The 24214-nt window shown below is 35.1% G+C and overlaps 1 protein-coding gene across 2 annotated transcripts in view; it reads right to left on the bottom strand.

Annotated features, from left to right (window-relative positions):
* ACADL (acyl-CoA dehydrogenase long chain) overlaps positions 1–24214 on the bottom strand; it is a 36236-nt gene that overhangs the window by 5696 nt on the left and 6326 nt on the right. For both annotated transcript variants that reach the window (XM_033111503.1, XM_033111504.1), the window contains exons 2-10: positions 23178–23333; positions 20951–21088; positions 19483–19647; positions 15222–15288; positions 14134–14298; positions 13346–13447; positions 11764–11877; positions 4659–4786; positions 2480–2566 (exon numbers count right to left, since the gene is read on the bottom strand). In XM_033111503.1, the coding sequence (XP_032967394.1) occupies positions 2480–2566; positions 4659–4786; positions 11764–11877; positions 13346–13447; positions 14134–14298; positions 15222–15288; positions 19483–19647; positions 20951–21088; positions 23178–23333 (1122 nt within the window). The remainder of the gene's footprint in view (positions 1–2479; positions 2567–4658; positions 4787–11763; positions 11878–13345; positions 13448–14133; positions 14299–15221; positions 15289–19482; positions 19648–20950; positions 21089–23177; positions 23334–24214) is intronic.

The following is a 24214-nucleotide window of genomic DNA, read 5'->3' as shown; positions in this document are numbered from 1 at the left end:
AATATTACTTCCCACAAAGTTAACAAGTAACTTATTTCTTGGAAATGGTTAATAGTCACCCCAGTAATGTATGAGGTTAAAATCCTGAGTGGCTGAATTCACTGGCACAAAAAAATGAAAAAAATGTTTTCAAAAATGTACTTTTGGTAGCAATGACAATAACCATGATGCTGTATAGTTGTTTTTACCTTTTCTCGTCTCATTTTATCCTCTCAGTCTGGGATCAGGGAGAATAAATATTGTATTGTTTTGCAGGTAAAGGAACTGAGGTGCAGAGAAGTTAATATATTTACTCATTAATAGTTTCTATTTAATGCTCAAATAACAAATGATCAGCAGACTGGGATGAGAAAGTAGGTAGCCTGCCATTTTGGCAAGTATCTTTTTTATTACATCACAATATTTTCATTGACCCAGGAATGTAGAGCTAGTTATTGAGCTTTGGACTTTCTAGTAGACAAACTCAAAGGCATTTCTTTTTCAAGCATAAAATGCTTTTCTTTTTTTAATTGAATTTTTGAGACAAATTAAATGCACCGGCTCTCTAGAAACGTGACCTATTCTGGATTTATGTTTCTCCACATTTCATCATGGTACCTTGCAAAGAGTAAGTAGTCAATAAATATTTACAGATTTGATTTACTGTATTACAAAATAATTTTATTGTCTCAATACCTACTGTCTAGAGAAACTTGAAAATCTAAAGACATTTGTGTTTATAAATATGTATTTTTTTCTGTTGAACAGATTCCATTGTTGTCCACAAAATTCAGCCCCTGCATTTAGAGGATCTACCTGGGATTTCAGACTACTACAGCAATCTCAATGCTTTTAGACATTTTTGGCCTGGGTTGGGCACTTTTTTCATTACAGAAGTTCCAATGGAATAAGTAACAACAGCGATCAGTAGACCTTTTATAGGTTACTAATTAAATTCAGTCATCAACTAAAATTAACAGAGAAAGGCAGCAGAATGAATGTTTAACCACACAAATGATGAAGCTCTGTGTCTCAGGCTGCTCTTCCTAGCATGGCAGCGAAATCTTGAAATGGCAAAGCTTAAGCCTCACTTCTCACAGGTCCCAAGCCTAGTGATTAAGACTGAAATAAACTCATTCTTAAGAGCAGTTATTTAAAAAGAAAAAAAAAAAACAAATATAATGAAACAAAACAAAAAGCACCTCTTTTTCTATGAAACCAAGACTCAGCAACACACACAAACACACACACAAAGACTATATGTAGCTTAATCTGAGGATATAAGAAACACACTTAGATTTTTTTCTCTTAAATCACAGTCTGTACACATCCACATACTGCCTAATGTGTCTAATCAGTTTTTTCTGATACTAGCTACTATTCTCTCTTGTTGTAAGAAGTTCCTTCTCTATGTCTTTGGGGAGAGAAATAGCAGTCTAGTTTAAAAGTTCATACGATCTTTGAAGTAACAAACTGGCCAAGAAAGGGATTATTATTCCTGAAAGGAAATATAAGTCTCTCAAACTGAAAGCAGGGATTTCAAATACTAAGCCATCAAGCTCCCATTTTTGCTTGCTAATGACCTGAAGGAATAGCTTCTGAGAAAACAGAGGCCAAGACTTACTATACTTGAGTCCTGGGCTATGTAGATGGTTGACTGCTCTTCACCTAATACGTCTTCCTTAGAACCCGGAACTAAACCAGACAAACACTGAGCCACCACATGTCTACTTTCCCAGCAGCAGTTGTAACAGCACAGTTAAGTAAAAAAATATAAACATCCATTATTATATTACTTTCCTAACATTGTGAATTATTGTGAATAGAGGGGTTAATATTGTGAATAAAACATGACAATGCTCAGGAAAAATTTCAGTGATAATTTAATTTGTGCTACCATAACTCGATGTTTACTTTTGATTTCCTGACTATATAGAGATAAAAAACAAATCTGCTTTTGATGAAAGTCCTGTTTGAAGTAGTTCTAAAAGGATATACCAAAATCCAAGCCCAAGGATTGATTAAAAAAAAATCATTTAACTACTTCATGCCTACAGTCACAAAAAGGGAAAAAGCCCTACTTATGGCTGAGTTTTTATAAAAGGTTGTAAATTGTATACACCCTGAGATTAAAACATTATGAGCTGCCCAATAGCTACAGAAAATAAGTCAATTATATCTATAACCTGAATAACTATGGTTAATCAAAAATAAAACATTATTCAACTATTAAAAATGTGATATTAGTCCTCTGTATAAGTCAAGTAAAGCCAAGCATCAAGCTTTAGCATATTGACCTCTTCACTCTCTTTAAAAATGAAATCCTAGTGGTGAGCAGATATCATAAAGCTGATTCCATCTGCTTGAATACATTGAGTAGTCAGTTGAAAAATACAAAGATTTTGCACCTCCTTTCCCTCTGTACTTAACGTACTATGTACAGTGATTTTCCTTTCTCTTCACATCATCCAGAAGAGTGTAACAGAACAGCGATACTCACTTTGCAATTGGGTACTCCCACATGTATCCCCAGCCTCCATGGAGCTGTACACAGTCATAAGCTACCTTGTTTTGTACCTCAGATGCCCTACATGACCGAAATAAAAAGCAGAAAAGGAACATTTGAAATGGATTTGCACGAGATGCTTCACAATTAGGAAACAAATTATTTACGAAATGCATACATTTATCAAACAATTTAAACTAGGTATATTAGCCAACCAGAGATATCACTGTAATTGTGTGTAAATTACATATGAAATAAATCTCAGGAGAATTTTCACAATAATGAATACTTTATCAATTACATTTCTGGCTGGGTTTTTGTTAAGAATAGAAACAAAATATGAAAGCATAGACTATTTGGTTTGGGCCATTTAAGGCCTGAAAAAAAATGCAGTAAAAAATTTGAATTTGATCTAATTTATTTAGATTCTCTATAATGATCTAAGTTAATGGCATAATTATATAGCCATCTAGTTCCTTTTGCTTTTGTAGTATGTCTCTTTTTTTTTTTTCTTCCCCCAAATATGTCACTTCCTACCTGAGGGCTACAATTTTCAATTCCAGTAACTGTGGAAAAAAATTATTTTTAGGGTTTTCAGAAATAAACGAAAGTAAAAGTGAAAATCTAAGAGGGCACTATACTATTAAAGTACATGCCATCATATAGGAAACTTATTCATGATTATTTGGGAATTATTGTTCCTGAAGTATATGTATATTAATATGAACTTCTTGAGAAATATTCTTTTCTGATCTTATTACAATAAGTTTAACTATTATTAAAACCTGTCAGATAACTGGTAGGGATTTCATTCACCTTAACATAAAAATATAAGTTAGGTCAAAATTCTTTTCAACTTATTTTTCAATAGCGGGAAACATAAAGCAAAGGTAAGCATTTTCTTATTTAAAATAATGTTTAAAATAATGTTTAACTCAAGCCATAGGACAGGTGAAGATGATTCCTAAGAAACACATTCAATATAATGATTAACAGACAAGACTCAGGGGCAACAGTATTTGGAATTCTATAAATTTTTGTGTTTGGCAAGTATTTTAATGAAATATTTGCTGGGCTATAACTAGTTCTTTCCTCTGCTTCAAAATGGAATACCAGTATGTCTACGTAAACCTGGTATTTTCAAAGAACAATGAGGTCAATAGCTATCCAAATATATGTTTTTTTCAAAAATATCTAAAGTTTCTTTTACACTTTTTCCAACTGGTCAAAGAACTTGCTATAAATGTAAATGTAAAATGCCTTCCCCAAAAGGGCAGGTTCCTAGTAATTTCACATCAATTTCAACTTGACAATTTTATTATTTTGGAATCATTACATAAAACTATTATGCATATTTCCCCATTCTACTTCTGATTGAACTGAACACAAGTTAATGAATAATGACAGGAATTTTTTCTAGGTTATTTTTGGGCTAATGAGATGTGAGAATGTTTATTTTTTAAAACAGAAGAAACCAAACTCACATCTAGAATCTGATTTAAACTATGTTCTTGCATCTTAAAATACACAAAACTCTGTATAGGGGTCTTTTTTCAATCAATTAATTTTTAATATCATTGCTAATCATCTTTAATATAAATGGAAGTCTTTTTAAACTTAAGAGGACATTTTTTCTTTTCACTTAATACAGCATGTGCAACTTTTGATTGGATAGTCAATTCTTCAGAAATTTTTCTTTGACCTGAAAAACACCTTAAATAGAAAAATCCTGTCCAATCTACTCATTTCACTGATATCAAAATGTTGTTCCAGAGAAAATGAAATTTAATTATAGATATTTAATGAAAGAATTGGGACTACTCCAGGACTCTTAAGTTTTGTTGTAATTTTTTGGTCTCACTATTGTGCCACACTTCAGATAATTTGAAATTAAACTTACCTGAATAAACTAATCAGACATCCTACTTCAGTGTCTTAGTATTTTATTTTCAATGGCACGCTAAATGTTAAATACCAACTTGAGTAATTTTCAGCACATTATAAATAGACTTAATGGGACCTTTCAGCGTTTTTTTTAAAAGGTTGGCTCTTACTGCTAGTTTTCATTTACACAGCCTTCTTCCTTTAAGACCCTCAAGGTTGAGTTTAAAGTTGGAAGAATTCCATAACAGTCTGTGAAAACACCACATTTTAATTACTGTAGCACACATACCAATATTTCGCCATGGCAGCAGTGGCAGCATCCAGACGTTTTTCTTCATGCAGCTGGAGACAGCTGTCCACAAAAGCTCTGGTTACACATATTTGTGTTTTTAATTCTGCTAGCTTATGCTGCACTGTCTTGAATTTAAAGGAAATGAAAGATAAAAATGAGCATGGCAGAAGAGCATATTTTGAGTCACCTAGCAATCAAAAATTATATAATGAAACAATTTTAGAACAAAACAAAAGTAGAATTACCTGTTTTTTCCCCTCCAAAAAAGAGGCATATGTTAACTAAAGAGCTTAAATTTAAAACCCACTATATTTCATTGCTAAGGCAATTTGTACTAAAAGAAAAGATGCAAAAATAAATACATAAATAATAATTGTATGTTTTAGATTAAAAATTGTAGACCAGGGAAGATTCTTGAAAAACAGCATGGCTTTGATGGGTGAGCACCATCTTGTGGTGTAGTCCTTTAGATACAACTATTGAAAATACCTATTTTCCTTCGGAATCTAAATCCATGAAGAATTTTTCTCTATTAATAAAATTAAGTAATCATATTTCTCTATTCTCCTTCTTTGTCTTGGAATAAAGTAACAATCTGGAGGGACAACATCAAAAATATTATTTTATATTGCAAAGTATTTAATCTAGATCTGTAGAATGCAATAGAAGAATAACCGAATCATAGCACTCAGGAGATCAAAGTTCAGTACCTCAACCTCTTCCTCATTTCCCCACCTGCCCTCTTATCTCTCCCAAAGCTTATCTAGCAGAGGCTCTAACTTTAACTGAATTGTCAGTATTAACATATCCATATATCTCTTCCTGCTGCTCATAAACCACCAATAGTATTCTTGGAAATCCTTCTATCTAGACCATCGTCAATTGTTCTTGACTACTCTCACTTCAATCAAATTTTCTTGTATTCCTGACTCTTGGCTCTTACATCTTGAACTTTAAGTTCACACCTGGTCTCTTTAGCACCAACTCTTGAATGTCTTTCAGGAAAGTGGCTTGGATTTGAAATACTGGCTTTCCACTTTGGGTAACCTCCAAAAAGTACACCCCATTCTGTTGACCTTGTAAGTTCAAGGCCCAGCTATAGTCCAGCTGGCTCTATCTTCCTTGTAGAAATTCAGGTAGAAAAAGAGTTGCGATCATCTGCTGTGGAAGTTTTGAGTGAGATCTTCACTGTGGCTAATAAAAGGCATGTAAGTTAGTGACAAACGTGTCTCAGTGAAACTCAAACTAGAATGAAATGTACCCCATCTATGTACTGGCAAGTCCAAAGCCTTGATTGAGTTCTCAAAGGAAGGCTTTGGGGACCCGATTGTCAGAGGATGCTGGCCCTGCCTTTGCTATTGGTTACAGCAATTCTCAAACCTTCCAGCATCATTGAGGTGGGGAAAGTTTGAGTACTTTCCATTTCTGGAAAAGAGTAGAAAAGGAGTATAACAAGACTGAGGACCAGGCAAGACCAGGGTGTGGCAGGTGGAGTAGGAGATCTGAAGGACAGATTCCTCATAGGTGTGCAGACAGAACTACCGTGCTGATGGAAAACCCAACTGGCTACCTTTCCCTTGGCTTTATCCCATCTTGTTCTAGAAAAAGACAGTGTAACTGGCATCTAATGATTCCAAAACCAAGCAGTGGGAAGGCTGATGCCATCTTTTCCCTACCTCTCTATCACGACCTCTAATTCAGAACATGGGTTACATCGAAACCTTCTTCCCTTCTCATTCTTTCCCTGACTTTTTCTATAGCCCTTTCTTTTCATTTATATTTAATTGGGCCAAATCTCTACCCTTTAATCAGCACAAAGTTCCCCACTCCCACCCAACATATCCAAGTTTACTCACAGAAAATCTAAAGATAGAATAAGACGTGAAAAAGTGGGGAAATACTTTTCTATACATTGAAAACAGATATGTTCCGTGAAAATCCCTGAAACTCACTTCTAAAGTTCTAAGCCTACTCCTGGTTTAGTTCAATGACACTTTATTCGGAAAATAAGGGAAAATCTGACAAGTCTCAAGACACTTTTCCCCCGCCCCCACCCCCATGGATGGCACATTTGAGAATTTATGTACTCTTTCTAATATGAGAGAATCAAGATCTCTAAGCCCAATTTTCTCATATGAGAGCTGTTCCTATGAGAACGCTGGGATCTTCTAGAAACTGAAGTTAAATTTCAGATCAGGATGGGCTCATTTAGAATTCTTGTGTCAGTACATGCAGTGAGGTCCACAGGTTTGAATGTATTAATGCCTCCAAGAGTAATTTACATAATTTACTTCTGGGGATAAAGAGATGAAAAATGTACATATTCTTGGCATTGAGTTCGGTGTTACAAAGCCGGTTTGGTCTTTGCTCTTCACTGCAGACATTGTGTCATACTTTTTGAAATTATTATTATTATTTTTTTCATGTCCCAATGTATGATTCATTGAAATTATTTTCTAATAAATAGCAGCTACTAATTGTATTACACATTATTAGTGATAAAAGTGAACTGGCATCTTAAGATGATTAACCATAGAGCTGGGAGGACTATGAGTAGAGCTGGGCTCCTTGTTAACTCTCTAGTCCTGACTTCTTATTAAACTTTGTGGTAACTTCTGGGGGAGGGGATACTAATGAATAGGGAAGCCCTCTTGGGTGGCCAGTTGGGACACCGGCTGGCAAGTGTGCCTTCTCACACTCCTTGGGGGCTTTGTGTCTTTTTCTTTTCCTGAATAAACCGCTCTTTTGGTGGCCTACCTGGAGAATTATTTGGCCGGTCGACATTAGCAAGGTGCTTTTTGTGAATGATCAACATGCTCGTAGCAATATTTCTTAATACTCATTAATAGTCACTAATAGATAATACTGCAGCTAGCATTTAAAAAAAAAATTCCTGAAGGTACTAAATGGACCAGATAGAGTCTCTTTCAGAGTTCTAAATGACAGAACTCTTAGAGTCATAAAATTATGGAACTGGAAGACAACTTGGAGAGGTTAAGTAGACCAGTATTGCATTTAAACAACACCATTAGTTGTACTCTAATATATTATGACTCAAATATAAGATAGTGTAATATCTTAGATTTGCTACCTAATTTTATAGTTAATTAATCCCCCACACAAGGTCTTAACTGGATATTCCCTTTCTGGAGGAATATAAGGAAGAAGTGTTATTTTTTTTCCTCTCCTATGCATTTTTCTAATATTTTGTGCCCTTCAAATCAAGAGCACATACCACACAGGAAATAACTAAAGCTTGCATTAGAAAGGAATACTGACTTTTCACTTTATTGCCCATGAGAGAAGGAAGTGGGGAAAGAAAAGAGGTCTATCTATCTTAAATTTCCAGGTAGTAATACTAATGCGTGAGTTAAAGTGTAGTTTCCAGAGTTAGAATATCTGTGTAATCTTGGGTAAGTTACTTAAACTCTCTATGCCTCAATCTCCTTATCTGTAAAATAAGGGTAAGTGTGATAATTATACAGTTACGCACTATGAAAAAAACCCAAGACAATCCATTTATCAGTGTCTGGCACACAGGCACAATGCAATGAAAAAAGTGGGAAAATACTGATAAATAATGATAATTAAAATGATAAAAATAATAATAAATGATAGTCATTATCATTAATATCTGAATTTTACTGTTTCATTGTCTATTCCATGGAAAATCGTTAAGACTTGAAATCAAATATGGAGAGCATGAATAAAAAGAAATGAAAATCTTATAACTATTTGCTACTTAAGTATGGTAAGTCTCAATCTTTAAAATGAATTTTTCTGAAATGTATCCAAATGGTCAGAAAGGTTCAAAATGTTCAAAATTCAAGGATAACAAAGAGAAAGATAACTAATAGTTAGATGGTCACAAAATTACATTTGACCAATAATAATATGACACTTAAAGGTCTTCTATTCCAATTTAATAACTAGAACCATAGTGTGTGCAGCTCTAGAGTAGATGTAGGCATGTATTGGTCATTCGTCTTCTCTGAATACATTCCTACATTGAATGAGAAAATATTCATCTGGGTAAATTTATTTATCTAGTAAAATATTTATCCAAGTAAAACAGAAGATTAGAAGAAATATCTCAGAAATCACAAAACATACACATTTACTTAGAAAACAATACTACTCGTATCACTGATATACCAGTGGAAGCAGAATGCTACTGCCACCTAGTGCAATTTTAGTAAACTACCTTTAAAAGAAGGCAAAATGGCACTTGCTTTGAAAAGGATTAAAACTATTATCGTTTGCTATCAAAATATATTTATTCATAATTAAATCAGTATTTAAAGAGAGCCCTGTTCTTCTATGGGAAACATTATACTAATTTTCTATTTCCTTCACGGTTAAATGTTAAACCACATTTAACATTGTGAGCTATACTGACAATCTGGGTAACATTATAGTCATCTTTGTTGCAATTTAATACGAATTCCACAAACACCGGAATTCTAGATCTCCAGGGAAATGAAAAATATGTCTGTTTGTTTCATTTTTTATAGTACCCAGAATAGGTCTCAAGGCCTGAGTGTTTTCATAAACATTTTTGATGTGAAAGTTATGGTGGCTGAATTTCAGAAGCAAGTGGTACTAATTCCAGTTTGGGTACAGCTGGGAAAATCACAGGATGATACCAAGTGGTATCACTCCCTTTATATTGCTAAAAGCCTATAGTGTGTATGTCCAGAGTCATACCTAGCAGATTACATTTGAGCACACAAACTTTAGAAGGCAATCAATACATATTGGGTCAGTGAAACAAAAAGGAATAAATCAAGTAGGTCAGTATTTCTCAATGGGAGACTATTGGCATTTTGAGTGAGTCTATTAGTTGCTATACAAAGCTATCTGTAAATTACAGAGCGGTTAACAACAGAGCACTAAACTCTGGTCTCCAGAGCTTACACCTTAAGTCTCTGTATTCTACCCTCCCTGACATTTCTAAATGCCTGGGGGAAGAGGGCAGTCATTGAGAATCACTGATATATGTAAATCAGTGATACATGAATGGAAGGGAAAATAAAGTATAATATCTTTACTCTTAAGGAAATCACAATTTAGTCAAGTCAAATCATACTATTTTTAAAAATGCTTTCTTGACTAAATATGTGCCTGATTTCTATAGATTCAGAACAACTGTATTTAGATCTGTTAGGTCAGTAAGAAAGGATATAAAGAAGTTTTTATTTTCAGAATGGAAAAAGTCAACTTGATGACTATATAGGCAACAAGTAGGTCCAAAATGACATGGAGTTGGTCCAGACCAGGAGCAAAAAGAAGTTGATAAAAAGGCTCCCTTTATTGGAACAAAATGAAGGAAGACATTCCCTAAGGGGGAAAATAATAATAAAAGCTAACTTAATAAGTGTTTACTTTGCAAGTGCGGGGACAGAGCCAGGAGTGCAGTTTCCATGCTCTCGCCCTCACATGGAAAGGTCCTGGCTCAGGTAGTAAATGGCCATCAGCTGTGATTGGATGCCCATCAGCTGTGGCTGGGTGGCCATCAGCTGTTACCGGTCAGTCATTAGCCACTAATATAACTGCTGTGGCTACGCTATTGGGGTTGGTTGGTTGGCAGAGAAGCAGACTGCGGATTGCGCATCGTGTGGAGCATACTTCCTGTATCTCCAACCCAGCCGCCAGCGAGACTATAGTGGTATGAACCCCACATCCATGGCTCCGTTGTTGTTCCTTTTTAGCCTAACTGTATCCTGTGTTCTTATGCGGGGAGCGGGACCAGAGACCCGGTGTGACAACTGTGTTGTTTATAAACTGTTCCTTCATTAAGAAAAACTAGAGGGTCTAAAATTTGATTGGCATATTTAGTGATTAAGGCCATCATATACTGAGTTCTTTTGCAAATACCTTAAACTTCCTGGCAAATCCCAACCTTAATTAAACACCATCATCCACATTCTCTGTGCTTGAACTTAGGCAACTAAATCTTTCTATTATAGAAAGTCTGATACACAAAAAAGCAGAATGTACCACTATCAATTCATGATCACTAACTTCATCTGGGTCTTCAATACTGCTAGAGTGTTACCATGTTTCTCTAGTTAGTTCAGTCTGTCATTCTCAAGAAGGTATTTCAAACCTTCCTTACTCTCCTCCGGATATCTGCATGCTCCATTCATTCACATCTCTTTCTTCCCTATTGTTATGTAAAGAAATGCAAGTCTTCAGAAAAGATCTTTAGCAATTTCTACTAACACAGCTGAACCCATGCCCATTCTCTTTCCTCTTTTCTTCCTATTACAATGGAGGAAGCGTCTCTCCGGTTGGAATGGGAGGGCCTATCTTTCCATGTGCTTTGGCACCCATACCCTCACACTTTCTCACAGATCATGTGCAGTTAATTATCCTCTCCATATATCTACAATATTTCCCTCTTTACTAAATCCTTTTTCCAGGTCTTTTTCACACTCTCATCTTAAATAATAATAATAATACAAAATTAATAATCTCCAAATATTTCACTTGGCCCCACATATTTTCCCCCACTTCCTCCCTACCCTTCTCTTCTTGCCCCACCAGTTACCATCCTTTCTCTCAATTAACATTCACAGCCAAATTCAGGAAAGAATTGCCTGCCATCAGTATCTTGACTTCAGTATCATTGCCATTGACTCCTCTACTTACTCTAGTCTGGCACTACCCTTGCATCAGTCCATTAATGGCTCTTATGGAATAACCTCCATATCATCGTGTCCAGTGGGCCCTTTGACCTTCATCTTTTTTTCTCTCTAAGCAGCATTTGGTCCCGCTTTCTCCTACTTGAAATTCTCTTTTCTCTTGGCTTCTTTGACAACAATTGCCTGATTTGCTTTCTCCTTTTTGGGTGTTCATTCTCAATTGTCTTTTGTAGGCTCTTCTGTTCCTATTCCACCTTTAAATTTTGTATTTTTTTTCTCAGGATTCTGTCCTAGGACCTCTTCTTGTCTACTCTCTCTCCCTCAGTGATCTCATCCACTCCCATGGATTCTAATACCACCTATATGAAAATTACTCCATATTTATGTTTAGCCTAGGCCCATTTCAGAAGGGTAAATTGATATCATCTAATACTAAACCATGACGACAAGCTTACCTGCATATGTACAAGTGGTTTCCCAAAAGCTTTTCTTTGTTTAACGTAGTTCCTGGTTTCTTCGAACATGAATTCACTGGCTGAAATTGCTATATCAGCAATTATTAGCCTTTCCTATAACCCAAAAATTAGGTATTGAACATTATTCTATTATACAAGTGATTTTCACATGATTTCAATGATAATAAATCTGATAGATAATCTTTACAAAACTCCAAACAATTTATTTCTTAACTCTTTATAAAAAAAGCTCCTATGATTTCTAAGAATATTTTGACATGTCGGTAACTTCCTAAAGCAAATCCTTTATGTTTATAAATGACTGTCTTCACTATATAGTGAAGACATAGATATATATGTAATTTATTAAATTCCCTTTTCTCTTTATTTGTGAGTAAAATTCTGAAACTGTTAATTTTTATTTACTGATGTCTGCACACTACCCATCTGTGGGGACAGAGTCCCAGGGAGCACTTTCCAGGCTCTCGGCCTCACGTGGAAAGGTGCTGGCTCGGTTATTAGATGGCCATCAGCTGTAATCAGATGGCCATCCGCTGTGGCTGGGTGGCCATCAGCTGTTACCGGTTAGCCATTAGCCAATAATATAACTGCCGTGTCTATGCTAGGGGGTTGGCAGGCAGGCAGGCAGGCAGGTAGGCAGGTAGAGAAGCGGATTGTGGATTGCAGCTAGCAAGGGGGGTTGGTGGGTTGGCAGAGAAGCGGATGGCAGATTGCGGCTAGTAAGTGTGGTTAGCAAGCGGATTGTGGATCGTGTGGATCCTACTTCCAGTGTCTCGACCGGCTGCTATCGAGACCATAGTGGTATGACTCCCCTAGCTATGGCTCCGTGGGTGTTCCTTTTTGGCCTCACCATGTCCTGCGTTCTTATGTGGGGAGCAGGAGCAGAGACCCTGCATGACACTATCGTAATATCTATGGAAATCAACATCTTAAAGTACACAGGTTAAATTCTGCCTATTAGTGCAAAAGTATCCACAGTCAGTTTAATGCCATTTTGCTGGTGATTTTCGTATTCTATTTCTGCGCTAGTGTTTGTCGCCCTTATCTCCAATTTCATGTTTAGCTCATGCTGTTCCAGTTACTAGGCAGGTACAGCCTCTTCTGCTGGCATGTAAGGCTCAGTGATAATTCAGCAACCCCATTCCAAAAACACAGATGTGAGGGCTGACCCTATGTGGCTAAAACTTTTTAGTCTGAGCTTAACAGTGTTCCCCTTTGATTCCCAGATGTTATAAAAAACAAAAACAAAACATTTTTGGGGTGATAGTTCTTTATAAAGAGATAATAATTCTTGATTTGGGGTTAAGAAGCTAAAATCATTCCAATAGGAATCAGAACTGTAATACCTAGTTTCCCTACTCACTTATAAGCCTTGACTGAATGTCCCTGAGTTCAGTTATTTACTTATCTAGCCTACAAGACTCATATATATGTTTTTACAACTTTGTAGTCAAATGATTAGCTATGTCACAAATTTTGCATGCCTGGATTTATATAGTTCTACATTATTCTTTTCCAGTCCATTATCGAATCAAAAGATGAAATCTTTAATACTTCTGACCTGTGAAAGCTGTTTCATGATGTAATAGAAGCCTTTATTCTCTTCTCCAAGTAGGGCACTAGCTGGCAACCGTACATCTTCAAAGAATAATTCTGCAGTATCCTAAGAGATTATACCATTAAGTACAGAATTATCTCATTTAAATCTCACAGTAACCTAATGAGGAGATTATTATTTCAATTTAAGAAAAAAAAAACAAAAACAAAACAAACTGGAAGCCAAGTTGGAGTACTTAATGAATACACAGTAAATGGTAAACTAGAGATTCAAACCCAAGTTCACCTGATTTTTAAAACTTCTGGCTTTCCCACTGCGATACACCATCATTCTAGCTCCAATATTGTCCAGTTATGTAGGTACTGAGGACTAGGGATTTCTAATGCATATTAAGTAAAATGTTTTTCTTTTCAGTAAGGAAAAAATTACCAAATAACAGAAAAAATATTTTCTGTTCTTATTTCATAATTTTCTTTAACATATTTCATAAATAGAGGGCCTATTATCATGTAGTTAATTTTGTCATTTCTAAAGCAGGTATTCAAAATACCTGATTCACATCCACTGCTGAATACTGGAAAAAGATGCGTTGCACAAATGGTGGAATAAATCTCCATTATCACTTCTGAGAAGCATATTTTAGGAATTCAGAATTGGAAGGTATAATTGTACTTTACATAGTTCTATATATAAGGCATAATTGAGTAAATGCAATTAATAAGAAAATAATTTATCATTAAAAATTGAGTAAACTCAGTTATTACCTGAATGTGATTTATATTAAGACTTACCTGGGCTTTTAGTCCCATTTTATGTAGCTTTCGTCCCTTGATAAATCCTTTCATTCCATTTTCCACCAGGAAAAGGCTAGTGCCATGGGCAGGAGAGCTTGCCTCACGATTTGTGATTGTCATTACTATTACAATGTCACTTAGCCACCCATTAGTGATGAATACCTGAAAAACCCCAAGTATACTGTGATGCTCCCCAATAAGTCAGGTCCATGTACAAATCATGACTAGGGGAAAGTATATTCAAGAAGACGAAACCAGACAAGACATGCTTCATAACTCTCTCTGTACTCTATCCAAATATTTGAAGTGTTAATTATTCATAGATGAGGTTATTAAAGAGGAGAAGGAAAATAACCCAACGCTTCAAAGAATGAAGCCTATACAGGCGTTCTATAAAATGAACATCTTTTTTTAACAGCCAACAACAAATATTAACTGAGTGTATACCAGACACTGTTTTAGGTGAAAAAGGAAAAAAAGAAAAAAAAAAAGCACAAAAAAAACCCTCTGCCATTAGTGGTATTAGATTTTAAGGGATATACTTACTCCTGAGCCTGTCTGTAATCTTAATTGGAGAAGCTTTCCAATTTTATCAGTGGGTTTATATGACTCTCAGAAAGACTGAAGGGCTCTCAAATTCTATCAAAGATTTCTTTCTCTCCTGAGATCTTTTGAAACTCTTCTAGATATTTACAAGAAAACATTTCCCCCAGTTTCTCATCAACATAAAATTTATTAACTATTAACTATTGTTTATGTCATATTTGGACAACGTGAACCTTACCTTCCCCTTTTTTGTTTTGATAAGGGCTGTTTGAAATCTAAAACTTTTTCCATATTAGTGAGGAGGCATGTAAAATGGAAGAAGAGGAACAGATATCATGTAATATAAATGTTGCAAAATTTATACTGTCTCCAAAACAAAATAACTCAATTCCTGTGTGAAATCAAATCACTCAGTTCCTGTGGGAGTCCCTAGATCTGACACAATCAATAATGAGTAGTCTTTGAGACTTTGAGACACTGTTACGTTACCCATGGCATGACTCTGGAGAGAAGGGTAGTGGAAACCTCTTCTTACACACCTTGCTTCCATTTAGAATCCAGTCACTTCCATCCTTTTTGGCATTTGTTCTTATTCCTTGCATATCACTGTAGTTGGGAAAAAAAGATGAAAATTTCATTAATTGGTAAAAATTGAATTATGCAAATGTTATGTAAGTATGTATATAATATGTAATTCAAACTGCTTATAATACACCATTATAAAAATTTATCATTAACTAATATTAAGAATGTTCACACAAATACATTAAAAAATCATGTCTGATATATTCTAAATTATCTGTACAAATGAATATATGACATAAGATTACATAAATTAGCCAGATTTTATAGTGTACAACAAAGCCCAACTAGCATTCAAAACCCTCCAACGGGACTCAGATGACTTTTGAAGGTCTGTTATATCCCTGAGATTATTTATCACATTGTCCTTGCCTGCTTCTATTCACTTTTGTTGCTTCCCCTATCTTTATTGATCAAAAGCTTAGCTCTCTGAAAGACCATGTTTCAAATGCCACTTGCTGTAACAAACCTCCTCTCAAAGTAGATTATTTTTCTAAATATAAAATAATTTATATTTTTATAAGATAAATATTCATAATCAGAATATAAAAATACAGGCAATATTCTAGACAAAGGAGAAAACTGATTTAATAAATAATTTTATCTCCTGGAATGAACATTTAAAAAATATATTCTTCCAGTGTTTCTCTATAGAAACAGATACATACATATATGCATTTTTATAAAATTGGAATCATACATATGATTTTGATCTCTTAATAATATCCAGTGTTTTTCTATAAGATACATTTTATTAGCAACACAGCATTTCATCATGGATTAATCATGATTTTTTTAAACAATTTTCTATTGTTGAACATTTAGGTAGCTTCCATTTCAAAATATCCTTCAGTGACTAATAACCTTCAAAGATAGCAGGTTCCAACCTCTGAAACCTGTGTTACCTCATATGGAAAAAAGTTTGCAGATGTGGAACTTGAGATGGCGAGATTATTTTCGATTATCTGGATGGGCCCTAACGCAATCACAGCAGTTCTTATGAGAGAGAGGCAGAGGGAGATTCCACAGATAGCAGAGGAGGGGCAGTGTGACCACAGAGACAGAGATTGGAGCGATGAGGCCACAAGGCAAGCAATGCTGTAAGCCACCAGGAGATGAAAGAGGCAAGGAATGGATTCTCTTTAAATAGGGATCACAATATCACTATATTTCATACACATTATTATGATAGCCAAAGAAGAAAATCAACATGAATGAATATAAAATGTTAAGATGCCATACAAATATATAAGGTGTGATCAAAAAATACAGTGAATGTTTAAATAAAAAAATATATTACAGTAAAAGACACATTGCCATTAATCCGCCCCCCAAACATAACTCCACTTGCTTCAAACACACTTATCCCATCGTTCTTGCCACTTTCTGAAGCAGTTCTGAAAGTCCTCTTTCATGAGTGTCTTTACTTCATCCTCCATCATGACAACGCTCTGTCGCACATCGCTTCTGGTATGGCAATTTCTGTCAAAAGCATTACAGTGTGTCCTCATCCATCTTATTCACTGGATCTGGCACCGTGTGACTTCTGGCTCTTCCCCAAAGTCAAAATGACCACGAAAGGTAATCATTTTGAATTGATTCAGGACATCGAGGCAGCCACGACAGCGCAACTAAAGACACTCATGAAAGAGGACTTCCAGAACTGTTTTAGAAAGTGGCAAGAATGATGGGATAAGTGTGTTGGAAGCAAGGAGGAGTATTTTGAGGGAGATTAAGGTCAATGTGTCTTTTACTCTAATAATTTATTTTAATTTAGACATTCACCATATTTTTTTATTATACCTCGTACATAATTATACATAATGGAGTCTCCTATGTATGTGGAAGGAAAAAGGGCCAGTGAAAGCCTGGATCTTTTCCAGCAAACTCAACCTTTTTTCTATGAAGGCTAAATCAAAGTTAGAAAATGGAGAATGTCTAAGCTATCTCTGAAAGTAGCAAAATGAACCACATCTCATCTTTCTTCCTTCCCTCCCACGTGATTTTTCTTTAATTCTCACCATAATTCCTCAACACTCTAATCTTCACATGCAGCTTTTCTCCATTCTTGCATTCTCTTACCTACATGGCCCCTTTGCTTGTTTCCAAATAAACTGGCGATCTTTCTACTGCTCTCATCAAACTTCAAAGACATCTGCCTCTTTTCTCTCCATTCTTATTCTCAGCTTCCTTCATAATTACATATACATCACTACAGCTGAGAACAGAGAATATAAATAAACAAAAATCAAACAAACTTTTGTTTGCATGAGTTAAGTTGGAGATAAATCACGATCTCTTATTTATTCTGTTGCGTCTAGGTCAGAGCTAACATGCAGTGGGTTGTAACTGGAACATGTTGATTACCGAGCTAATCTGATGCATCAGACTACTGGGCAGTCAGCCAGTTAGCCAGCCAGTTATTGCAGAGAATTATCTTAAAAGCCAACTAAGAAGATTAAGCCCTACCTCTTTGAGGTTCACATTTTTAGGCAAAAGAAAAAAGCAAACATCTTTTATTTTGGCAAAATTAAGTATCAGTATTGGCCTGTAATTATAGATTTGTATCTGGGAAAGAGAAATACAATTTAAGCACATTACCAAGTGACACTATGAAATATCAAAACATATGAAAAAAGAAAATTTAAAACATCAGGGCCTGATCGCTTCAGAAACAAGTCTTAGATTTTCAATTCTGCTCTGCCACATCTTTAAGTTTTTCCTCTGCATTACCTGTTTCCCATTGGCCTGTAAGTCACTGCTGTCCTTAACATAAACGGTTTCCCTTCTCGTGCTAGCTTGTCAAACTACTGCCCCCTCTCTACACTTCCTTTCATCCCCAACTCTGAAAAAGGTGAGTTTGTATTCTGTGCCTGTGTTCTCAATAGCCGTATCACTCCCTTGTAAAGTAACTTCTGCCCCTCCTCTCTACCGAACAACAAACGAAGAAACAAAACACAGACAATAGATTAGTGGTTACCAGAGGTTAAGGGGGTAGCAGGGTGGTGGATGAGGGTAAACGGGATCAAAAATATGGTGATGGAAAGAGAAATGATTCTGGGTGTGTGGTTAACACACAATGTGCTATACAGTTGATACGTTACAGAATTGTACACCTGAAATCTATGTAACTTTACTAACATTTGTCACCCCAAAACACTTTAATTAAAAAAAAAGACTTCAAGCATTAAAAACAATAAAAAATAAAAAAGATCACCAGCTGCCTGCCATGACCTTTTCTCAAGGATCAACATCTTTTTGGCCTTGACATTACTATTAATTCTTCGCTCCTATTCTATGGCCTTTTCAAACTCCCCCGTGCCTCATGACAGAACACTTGTTCGGACTGCCTTTAAACTCAATCCTTTTGTCTCTGTTGCCATATTTTTTGTACTGTTTCAAATGAAACATAATAGCAAAGCTTTCTCCTTGGTCTGCTTTCCATCCTTTCACTTTAACTCTAGGATCAGGTTCTAGCATGTGGAAACTCTTCATCCCAATTGAATAACTGGTTCTTGCTCATTCGTCAGATATCAGTTCAAATATAACCACTTTTTATAGGCCTTCTCTAGCACTCATATTTAAATTTGTTTTTCCCTTCCCTACCAAACCCACATGTGCCGCTAGTGTCTAGCATAGCATCTTGTTTCCTTCATAGTACTTATCATAATTTATAATTGTGACTCTATCTGTTCATTTGTTTCTTGTCATTTTACTCAATAAGGACTGGTCTGTATTGTTCACCACTGTATACATGGCACACTGAAGGCACTAAGTTACTGTCAAATGACTGAATAAATAAACAGATTCATTTTCATGAATGGCTTTTAAAACCTATTGCTACTCTAGCCTGTCTTCAGAACTCAAAATCTACACTTATAACAGCCTGCTAAACATTTTCATGTGAATGTCACACCACATCTAAAATTCATCATGCCCAAAATTCAACTCATACCCTACCTTCCATTTTATTTACATTACACTATAGTAAGATCTCAAACATAGCCGACATTACAACCTGTTTTAATGCTATCTGTGTATAAGGCCTTATTTTCCTCTTGGAGTTTGAAGTTACTTGAAAATGTGAATTACGCTGTGTTCATCTTTGTATTTCTCCAAGCATTTAGTTCACAGTTTGGTATAAAGCAAGCATAGAGAGAATATTTGCTGTGAGAGCACTGCTTCCAACACTTCAAATCCAATCAAATGTTCATTTACCTTCCAGCCCCAGGCTCTGTTATTGCTAGGGCACCAATACATTTCCCTGCAGTCATCTGGGGGATGAAGTGCTTAATTTGTTCTTCTGAGCCATAGTTCGAAATATAGGGCATTACAATATTTGAATGAAGACTGAAACCTGGGCCTGTACAATTCGAATATGCTCTTAGAAAAAAAGAAGAAAATTTAAAGCAAAAGTAATTATTTTGTTCTGTTTTTAGTTTCTTCGATTTTCAATTAAAAAAACAACAACAAAATGTTAAAGGTCTTATTGTGTTATATAATAGCCTGCTTACCTCCAAACCTATAAAGTTCTTGAAGGTTTTCCCTCTTACTTTTTACTGTTCTTTTAATTTCTGGCTCTAAGATTATAATAGTACTCTAGTAGAGTTTGATGTATACTTATTTAGTGAATAAAAAGATAAAACATTTAAAAATGTTAATCACGTACAACTGTATTACCCTAACACAGCAACTATTTTCATTTTGGCAAAATGAAAATACCTTTACCATACTGATATATTTTAATGTAGCTGCAGACATGATACAAATTTTGCATTTAACTGCCTTCTTTAAATTATATGACATGAAAAAATTCTATTTTTTTTTTACATAGTTGTCTTAATAATAATCTCATATAGCTGCCAAATATTACAAATTGCTCAGGTACGATAATTTACTTATTCATTCTCCCACTGCCAGACATTTAGGTTGCTTCTAAATTTGGGGGATTATGATCTAACATAATAATGATTTCTCTACAAGCTGCTATTTATTTCTATTAAATTATTTCCTTAAGATAAATTCCCCAAAGTGGCATCCTAGATCAAAGAGAAGTATTTTCATTTTTCATATGTATCCACAGTTTTAATCCCCAAAGCATTTATTCTACTATATAATGCCACCAAGAGTACATGAATGTCACTTTCACTGTAACCTTCTCAGCACTGGGTATTACAGCATTTTGGTTTCACTAACTTTTGTAGATACTCAAAATGATACCCCCAGGGTAATTTAATTTGCATTTGATTGGTAGTAAGTTTTCAAAAAAGAAAACTATTTGCATTTCTTTTTTGCTGAATTGTTAGTTCAAATCTTTTGCCCATTTATCAACTGAAATCTTCATTCGTTCTTATAAGTTAAACGCTTAGTATAACTTATGGAAATACTTTTCCACTTTTCTGTTCTCTTTCAAATATCCTTTTAAAAGAGAAAATAACCAAATGGGTCAATTAGAAATGAAACTCTTTCATTTTCAACAACATCTATTTAAACAACTTAAAAGGAGATTTTCTTATCTTCTCACACTTAAAACATGTGCAAGAGTATGTGAGTGGTATAAACTTTAACATTTTACACTGAATTTTCAATCTTATAAAAAGACTAGAAAGCATTTTCTATCCTTATCTCAGTAAGGTGAACAGTGTGCTTACAAACAAGATTCAACTTCAGAAGTCCCTATACTTACTGCTCCTCCCAAACAATCGCTGCCGAGTACAAGTCCCCACCAACGCCACCATGATGCTCTTCAATATTGATACCAAGCAGTCCTTGTTTTCCAGCTTTTTCCCAAAGCTCCCTACTCACTTCTCCAGCTTTCTCCCATCTGTAAATAACACACATTTTAAAATCAGAAAAACTTTTTTTCATATTATTTAAATGGTGACAATTGGAATTTATGAATGATTTTCTACATAACTGCTCCCTAAACTTGAAGTTTTGTTGTTGACATTGGCCATATCCTTCTATTTGCCTCTGACTCTTTTATCATTTCTCCTGCTTCTTGTTCTCTTTCTTACTTCTTTGTATTTGCCTCTCCCCTGCCCCCACTCCCACTCTTGACTATTTATTGGATCTGCAAATTGTATCCACTGATATTCATGGGTGTAGTTTCTCTCAGCTGGTACTCTTAGGGGGCCAGCATAATTGAGTCATATAGTCATGGGAATTTGTCCAACTTGTCCTGTAAAGGCAATTGCTTTTTGCATATTTCCTTAAAGTGCTGACCTTATGGGATGAGAATATACAAAAGCTGACAAGAGCAAGCAATGTTACTACATTTTAAGTAGGAACAATAGAAGAGCAGAAGCATCTTATAGCATAGCTCTAGCAAATGAATTTCTGAAAGGATAATATGTTTGGGTAAGATTGTGCAACCTCTGCTTTTCTTCTTTAAAAATGAGAATGGCATGATAAGGAAAGACATGGCTAGCTGAAGCTGGTTAAAGAATCTGAGAATTTTTTTTCTTCTTAAGTCGTAGTTAGGTATAGTTAGTAAGATATGGGATATAAGATATTGATTAAAGATAAATACAGATACTTCAAGAAATTTTAAAAGAGTTTGATTATAATGTGTTGTTTTGGTGTGTTTTGTGTACTGACTAAAATAGCTTCAGAAATATTTTTATTATTGACTCCAATTTGTCAACTTCTATCATGTTTACTTCAAGTCCTCACCAACAATTTTTCTGGAATGAAATTTAAAACAGTAAAGAAATAATCAAAAAACAATGTCTTTGAGTGAAGTATACTACATTTTCTTTTGTCTTTAAGAAGCTAGTTTTTCACCAAAGACTAGTTGTGTATAGTATCAGCGTTTAGCTAGTTTTGGTCATTCTTACCAAGAAGTATTTATAAAAACTTAATGGAAATTATTTAAAAATAATTTTTAAAAAGCATTCTAATTGTAGAATGGTTTTGTCATAAATTATTGGCATTAAGTGAATTTTGGAAACACACCAAAATCTTATTTTAATAGAAATGACAGTTTTTTGGTCAATAAAGGAGGTAATCAGTAATTAATTGATCAATAAATATTTCATCCAGTAATAAAAATACTTTGAGGTAGCCTATTGCCTACCAGTATTTGCCATATGCTGGCTTTGAGCTTTTATGCATTTTAATGCATTCATGAAGCAAAAAAAGAAAGAATATGGAATTGACAAGTATTTCATTGACACTTAACCAGTTTTCAAAAATACTATTTTTAGATTGATTTTTAAATTTTCAATTTTCCTCCCTTTCTTCTCCTCTCCTCTCCCTTTTGCCCCCTCCCACCTCCGATTCCAGCCATTGTTCTCAGTCTAGTTGTGGAGGTGGCCCATGTTGGTGTTATGAGCATTGCGCTCTGCTCAGCTGAGCCAATCGGTCACTGGCATTGGCCAGCCGCTCACAGCAGCTCACAGCATCTCTCACCAGCTGCCAGCCAATCACGCCTACTGCGGCCACTCATGCTGGCCACTGGTCGCTCAGGGCAGCCCAGCTCCAGGTCAAGCTATTGTTCACAATCTAGCTGTAGAGGGTGCAGCTCACTGGCCCATGTGGGAATCAAACTGGCAACTTCAGGGTTAGGAGCATAGCACCCCAACCACCTGAGCCACCCAGCCACCCCTCAATTTTTTAAATTGAGATATAATTGACATATAACATTAGTTTCAGGTGTACAACATGATTATTTGTATATATTGCAAAATGATCACCACAATAAGTCTTGTTAACATCCGTCCCCGTACATAGTTACAATTTTGAACTAGCTTGAAAATCTTGTAATCTTACAGAATTATACTGAAGACAGTAAAAGGTTTTTAAAGCACTGAACACAGTATTTATTCAGTAGCACAACACACAGCAGTCTAGAAAATGATCTTTATTGTACTCCTAATGTACATTACTTTAAAGGAAAATATGCCACTTACTCTGTGTGATAAGGAACCACTTCTTCTTGAAAAAACTTCCTTACGCTTTCCCGGAAAATGTCATGTTCTGAAGAGAAGATTCTTCTAATTCCTATATCTGTTAATTTTTTGGCAAAAGGACTTTCTAGACGTTCTTCCCCTCCGGAATGAGAGCATCTTAAAAATATATATACATTAAGAAAATTAAGTGAATTGCTATTCATATGCAAATCAATGTCACTGAAAAACATGGAAATACCTTGATTTTGTTTTTCCCCAGGCACACTTTAAAGGCAGGTATAGAGTCTGAAATTTGAGAAATCTGTTTAAATTTGAGCATCATCACTTTCGACAGGATCTTCCTCGTCTGGATGAGATTAAGTAGTTAACTCTTATTCAAATAACTCTTTACTTACAAATCCATAAAAAGGAAGTCATGCCTACAACTAACCATGTATATGCGTTCAGGTAAAATAGTGTTGTCACATGATGTGGATTAAATTATACAAGATTCAAATATTGCAACAAACTAATACCGTTAAGTCTTCATGTCATATACAATGTTTACAATAATGCAACCCCCACATTAATATTTTATCCAGAATCATACAATTTCAAATGGCAGGTGTGTAAGATATAAACAGTGTTGATGTTATTGCTACATTACAGAGCCAATCTGGGTATAAATAAAAATCAAAATGTCCATCAAACTTTGTAAGGATTAGTAGGGAATTATTCCAGATGTTCAGAAACTGACATTTCCTCTCCGCACCCCCTAAACTAAGCCTAAAAATGAGACTTCTGTGTAGCCCCTTTAGTTCAATGGTATTCAGACTTTTTTCCCCAGGGGTAGTCTTAAACATTTTTTGATATGCTGTATATCACTTTTTTTTTTTTTTAAAAAGATTTTTATTAAAAATATAGCTAACATATACATACAATATTATATTAGTTTCAGGGATACGTCATAGTCATTCAACATTTATATACCTAAAGAAGTGATCACCACCATAAGTCCAGCAACCAACAGATACCATACAATGCTATCACAATATTAC

The sequence above is a fragment of the Rhinolophus ferrumequinum genome, chromosome 8 (genome assembly GCF_004115265.2).
Source record: "Rhinolophus ferrumequinum isolate MPI-CBG mRhiFer1 chromosome 8, mRhiFer1_v1.p, whole genome shotgun sequence".
NCBI classification, from domain to species: Eukaryota; Metazoa; Chordata; class Mammalia; order Chiroptera; family Rhinolophidae; genus Rhinolophus; species Rhinolophus ferrumequinum.
Note: the sequence above shows the minus strand (reverse complement) of the source record. Positions and strands in the feature narration are given on the sequence as shown.